General features: G+C 33.8%; 1 protein-coding gene across 1 annotated transcript in view; it reads right to left on the bottom strand.

Moving 5' to 3' along the window:
* LOC106470663 (Down syndrome cell adhesion molecule-like protein Dscam2) overlaps positions 1 to 6,687 on the bottom strand; it is a 56,417-nt gene that overhangs the window by 33,153 nt on the left and 16,577 nt on the right. Inside the window, exons 7-9 of the mRNA XM_022399304.1 lie at positions 5,747 to 6,154; positions 3,971 to 4,132; positions 2,042 to 2,326 (exon numbers count right to left, since the gene is read on the bottom strand). Coding sequence (XP_022255012.1) covers positions 2,042 to 2,326; positions 3,971 to 4,132; positions 5,747 to 6,154 — 855 coding nt within the window. The remainder of the gene's footprint in view (positions 1 to 2,041; positions 2,327 to 3,970; positions 4,133 to 5,746; positions 6,155 to 6,687) is intronic.

Genomic DNA, 6,687 nt, shown 5'->3' on the forward strand with positions numbered 1-6,687 from the left:
GATACAACAAATGATTTTTTATTGTCTGGATATATTACTGATACAACAAATGATTTTTTATTGTCTGGATATATTATTGGTACAACAAATGATTTTTTATTGTCTGGATATATTATTGATGCTACAAGTGATTTTTTTATTATCTAAATATATTATTGATACAACAAATGACTTTTTCTTGTTTGGATATATTATTGGTACAACAAATGATTTTTTATTGTTTGGATATATTATTGATACAACAAATTATTTTTTATTATCTGGATATATTACTGATACAACAAATGATTTTTTTAAATTATCTGGATATGTTATTGGTGCAAGAAGTGATTTTTTTATCTTAATATATTATTCATGCTATAAGTGATTTTTTAAAATTATCTAGATATATTGTTGACGTATGTGTTCAGGGCGCTCTATTCGCAATATTCGGGTCGCGTGACTTTTCGAATTCCCGTCCCACCAAATATGCTTGCCTTTCAGCTGTGGGGGCGAAATAATGGTCAATCACACTATTCGTTGGTAAATATAGCTCAAGAGTTGGCGTGTGATGACTAGCTTTCTTCCCTCTAGTCTTTCACTGTTAAATTAAGGATGGCTAGCGGATAGCTCTCGTAAAACTTTGTGCGAAACGAAATCCAAAACAAACTAAACCAGATCCAACAGCCAAACTCTAAATGAAGTATGTCCAGACCAGATTATCCAACCAAACTCTAATAAAGTATGTCCAGACCAGATTCTCCAGCCAAACTAATAAAATATGTCCAGACCAGATTCTCCAGACAAACTCTAAATAAAGTATGTCCAGACCAGATTCTCCAGCCAAACTCTAATAAACTCTATTCACTGGCCAATCTCTGAATATGTCAAAGCCAAATTCCGTAGCCAGAGTATTCCCAGCATGTGTAACCTATAAGTAAACCATAATCAGTTATTCCCAGCACGTGTAACATATAACTAAACCTGTTAGGGCCAGGCCTAGTCTATTGGTTAATATGCCTGGACTGTGAATCAGAGTATTCATGGTTCGCGTCCCCTAGCTGCAAAAATGTGCTCTGCGTTTTGGAATCGTGGGGTCTATACGTAATGTTCAAGTGCCCCACTATTCATTCACAAACTAAATATTGACGAAAAAAATGATTTTTTTTAATTCTCCAGATATAGTGTTGATGCAATTGAAACACCCGTACTTAATAAATACAATAAATAAATAATCCATTATCGGCTTTATATAAAACAAAAATATTGTATGTTAAACAACTCGAAATATTCAGGCATTTGACAAAACAAAAAATATTAGGGGATAATAATAGTATGAATTAGTTCAATTTTTAGTGCTGAAGAAATGCAATTGATTTATGAATTGTTTTGTTTGTGTTTTGAAAGGGTGGTTTTAATGTTTATATTCCAAAAGAGGATCTTTATATTAACTTCATTTATATAAAATGTTTAAAATATACCGTCTAAAACACAACAACCTCGTCGACGACATGAAATATTTCTTTGTTACAACTCTAGCGTGAAAACCTTCCTTAGTTACCACTATAGCGTGAAAAACTTTCCTTAGTTACCACTATAGCGTGAAAAACCTTAGTTACCTTTCTAGCGTGAAAAACCTTCCATAGTTACCATTCTAACTTGAAAAACCTTCTTTAGTTACCCCTAAAACGTTAAACCTTCCTTTGTTACCACTCTATAAGGGAAGAGGGGGCACCTTGTGTGTTATGTTCACAGTGATCATTGAATTTAAAATGGTCCCTTGAGAATTATACACCAATTTCTGTTCCCCATTGAAAGGGGCACTTCACGATCGGGTCAAAATATAGGAAAGCTTACGCCCTCCCCCTCCGGTTCCGTCGAATATGACTCGAATTGACTTATTTTACTTTTGCGAAAATAACAGTTACCAGTCTTTTCTAGAAATGATAGTTCGAAAAATAAACACTGTAATCGGTCTGTTTTTATCGTTATTATAGATTAACAAATCACACGATTTTTACAGAAACAAAATTCTCAACTTATGTAACAATTTATACCGTACCATAAATTACCATTGGGGCAGTGTAATTGGTTGATTCGGCCACGTTTTCTGCTACACACGTGTAATTACCACTGTGCCTCAGCTGAAGTCGATGGAACTTCAGGAATGTGGAGAACTCGTCGATCGTAGACTCGGTGACTTCCAAATATGAGGGAATGGTTTTTCCATCCTTTAACCAAGAGATTCGAATAGGGGTGTCTCCTTTCGTAACGGAGCAGAGGATTTTAGATCGAGATCCTTCCTCTAATCCAGTTTGGATAATAAATGGCTCAATGACCGGGGGAACTGTGGTTAAAAAAACGAAGGAAATTCGGTGAATAAATAGTTCAGATTATACACAGGTTAGTGTCATATGAAAATGTGTAGAAGAACGTTACGTCTATAAACGATTCACATACAATTGAAAATGACAAGGACTCGAATCGAGCAAAGAATAATAATTTTTAACTTTGCACAGTAGAGTAGGTAAACTAACCAAACTATAGGTAAGATAACTTTATAAATTCAACAAAACTGATGTCAAACAACACTGGTGTCAAACAAAAATTATGTAAAACAAAAACGATGTTATACAAAAATGATGTCAAACAAAACTGATGGTAAACGCTTTAGTGACAGAAGCAATTGAAATGATAGGAAAATGGGTAGTCGATATGGTAACAAGATAAACAAGGAGAAGAGAACACGGATGTAAAAACCAGGTGGTAATAAGGCGATGCAAACATTTGGGATGCTAAACAGTTCAATGAAAAGGTCATTTAAAGGTGAAAAGAAAAATAGAAAGACTCAATGACAATCAGTGCAATGTGAAGAAGGAAGTTCGTAACATAATAGAAGAAAAGACAGGATTGAAAGAAGAATATGATTAGGATGTTAAATGACAAGTACAGTGACGTGGGAAAATACAAGCAGTTGTAATAGCTACAGTCTTGATGCAAGAAACACTCGAACTGGTAATATCTAGATGGAATATCAAATATCTCCAGTACGATAATGGGATTGTTGGAAATGTAAACGAGCCAATTACAAGAGTGATTTTGATCTATAGCTCAAGAACATGATCTTCAGGAAACCGAGCCAAACATGGCACAACGAAACGCTAAGTCTCAAGGACAACGAAATTTCATTCTGATATTCGTAAACATTCGCCAATAACTTCCATTTGCTTGAATCTCCCGTAATTTCTAGTGTTAACTGATAAGGAAAGATAGTTCATATTTGTAGATGTAATTATTAATTAAATTCCAAAAGGTTGTTTTAGGAGAAGCGAGGGATTAATCTTATTAACTCGTAATTTAATGACGAAATCGATTAACGATATCTGCTCTAATGGTGTCCCTAACATTTTAGGATATTATCTTCCTACCGCCAATGACGTCGCAAGCTGAACCGGCTGGGAATCCAATACTTAGATGATGTTGGGGAACGAATACTACTAGTTCGTGTGTTAAGAGTAAAATAATGCCACTGCTCTTACAAACTTGGGATGTTGAAATAGTATCGTTAACGTTTTAGAAGTGACAAAATTCAAAACAGCGTTCTACAAGTTTAATAATATTCACTCCAGTATTATACGAAATATAGTCCTGTTCTTTCGATTTGCATTTTCCAGGGTTATTGATGAGGAGTAGAATTCCCCGAAACAGATATAACTCAGTGACAATCGAATGACTTCATATTTATTTTTAGTACACGAATTGTTCATTGTATTTGTAAAAGTTATTTCAGTAAAAAGGTATTTCACAAACTGTTGATTCTATTGGAAAATAATAAAAGATCAGTATTTATGAGAAACTTAAAAAGTAAAGATTATTTTTTATTACAGTTGATCAAATTAAGATAAATAGCCGAGTTAATTAAGTTATTAAAATTAATCTTCCAATGGCATTAAAATAAAAGAAAGAATATGTCGAAGATTACAACACATACTCAAGATGTTCAGAAACATTTTACTATGACCACGTTGACCCTTCCGGTTTCTGGCCACACAGGAGTATTCTCCCTCGTCACTACGTCGTTCCACGTCTCGGATGATCATAGTTCCATTATTGAACGCCCTCTGGCGATGATTATAGGGAATTCTCCTGCCATCTGTAGTGCAACGAAACATATATCGAAATCTCGCCGAGTATTTCTAAGTACTATTTATAAAGGGGCATATTGTGCTTATAAAACAAACAATACTTTACTGAACATTTCTAACAAACAATACTTTACTGAACATTTCTAAGTACTATTTATAAAGGGGCATATTGTGTTTACAAAACAAACAATATTTTACTGAACATTTCTAAGTACTATTGATAAAGGGGCATATTGTGCTTATAAAACAAACAATATTTTACTGAACATTTCTAAGTATTATTTATAAAGGAGCATATTGTGCTTATAAAACAAACAATACTTTACTGAACATTTCTAACAAACAATACTTTACTGAACATTTCTAAGTACTATTGGTAAACAAACAATACTTTACTGAACATTTCTAAGTACTATTGATAAAGGGGCATATTGTGCTTATAAAACAAACAATATTTTACTGAACATTTCTAAGTACTATTGTAGTAAACAAGCTAACTAAACAGCTTCTGAATATCACCTGGTAACTCAACCAGTCTGTGTTTATTGTTTTCTAAAAGTAACATGATAATGGATACTGAATGTTCTTATACATTAGAAGTTATATTGGATAAAGTTTAAAAATATATGTTGTAATAGATAACGGTCTTATAAAATCAGCGTGGTAACGGATAATGTCCCTCTAACAGAACATAATGGATAATGTCCTTCTAACATGATATAATGGATAATGTCCTTCTAACATGATATAATGGATAATGTCCTTCTAACATGATATAATGGATAATGTCCTTCTAACAAGATATAATGGATAATGTCCTTCTAACAGGATATAATGGATAATGTCCTTCTAACAGGATATAATGGATAATGTCCTTCTAACAGGATCCAATATTACATTACCTATGGAAGAACATTCTCCAATATTACATTTATGGAAGAACATTATCCAATAGTATATTACCTTTGGAAAAACATTATTCGAATGTTCTTCCATAGGTAATGTAATATTGGAGAATGTTTTTCCAAAGGTAATGTAATATTGGATAATGTTCTTCCATAGGTAATGTAATATTGGAGAATGTTTTTCCAAAGGTAATGTAATATTGGATAATGTTCTTCCATAGGTAATGTAATATTGGAGAATGTTCTTCCATAGGTAATGTAATATTGTAGAATGTTCTTCCATAGGTAATGTAATATTGGATAATGTTCTTCCATAGGTAATGTAATATTGGAGAATGTTCTTCCATAGGTAATGTAATATTGGAGAATGTTCTTCCAAAGGTAATGTAATATTGGAGAATGTTCTTCCAAAGGTAATGTAATATTGGAGAATGTTCTTCCAAAGGTAATGTAATATTGGATAATGTTCTTCCAAAGGTAATGTAATTTGGATAATGTTCTTCCATAGGTAATGTAATATTGGATAATGTTCTTCCATAGGTAATGTAATATTGGATAATGTTCTTCCATATAGTTAAACGATTAAATATATTTAAGAAGGATAACTAACTAACTGTTGCTTATCTTTAGATGCCAGTTTATGTTCTACTTCCATTACAAATGTTACAAAGTATTGACTGGATCTTGATTTGTACCAGAAACGTTTGACGGACTCACTGTGTTGCCAGCGGATTTCTTCTATGGGATAGCCGGAAGCAGGACATCTCGTGTTAAATGTCCTTCCTTCTACAGCCGTCATGTTCTGCATCGGCCGGACAAAAGGTGGACCAATCACGTTTATCTTTTCTCGGTTCCAAACGGTACCAACGTCATTAGAAGCCTTGCATTTGTAGTAGCCCCCATCTTCCACCCGGATGTGTGTCACGTTAACATAGCTTATTACTTCCGCTTTTGAACTCACAAAGTCTCCGACGGAGAATCGGAGGTGTCCGGGAATAGGATAGTCGTCCAAAACCCAACGGACTTCTGGTAGCGGATTTCCGGAAGCTACACACTTCAGAGAGAGGGTTGATCCAGGCTCTACTGTTATAGACCTAAAGGCTTCCTTTAATGATGGGGCAATATCTGAAAGGTTCCAAATAAGGCTGTCAACGACAAGAGAGCGGCAATTAAAAATTAAAAAAGTACATCATCAAATGTTCCATTCTATGCATCATTACCTATTCTAATTGGGTGACAGATCAACGATCCTATGATAATAAAATTGATACAAACCTTATCTTTATCAGCCAGATCGGGACAAATAAATCCAAGTTCTCAAACGTATTACACTAATAAACTTCGCAATTATCAGACACAACAGATTGATAAACCTGGTACAATATCAGACACAACAGACTGATAAACCTGGTACAATATCAGACACAACAGACTGATAAACCTGGTACAATATCAGAAACAACAGACTGATAAACCTAGTACAATATCAGAAACAACAGACTGATAAACCTGGTACAATATCAGAAACAACAGACTGATAAACCTAGTACAATATCAGAAACAACAGACTGATAAACCTGGTACAATATCAGAAACAACAGACTGATAAACCTAGTACAATATCAGACACAACTGACTTCTAAAGCTGGTATAATATC

Source organism: Limulus polyphemus, unplaced genomic scaffold, assembly GCF_000517525.1.
Source record: "Limulus polyphemus unplaced genomic scaffold, Limulus_polyphemus-2.1.2 Scaffold4150, whole genome shotgun sequence".
Taxonomy (NCBI): domain Eukaryota; kingdom Metazoa; phylum Arthropoda; class Merostomata; order Xiphosura; family Limulidae; genus Limulus; species Limulus polyphemus.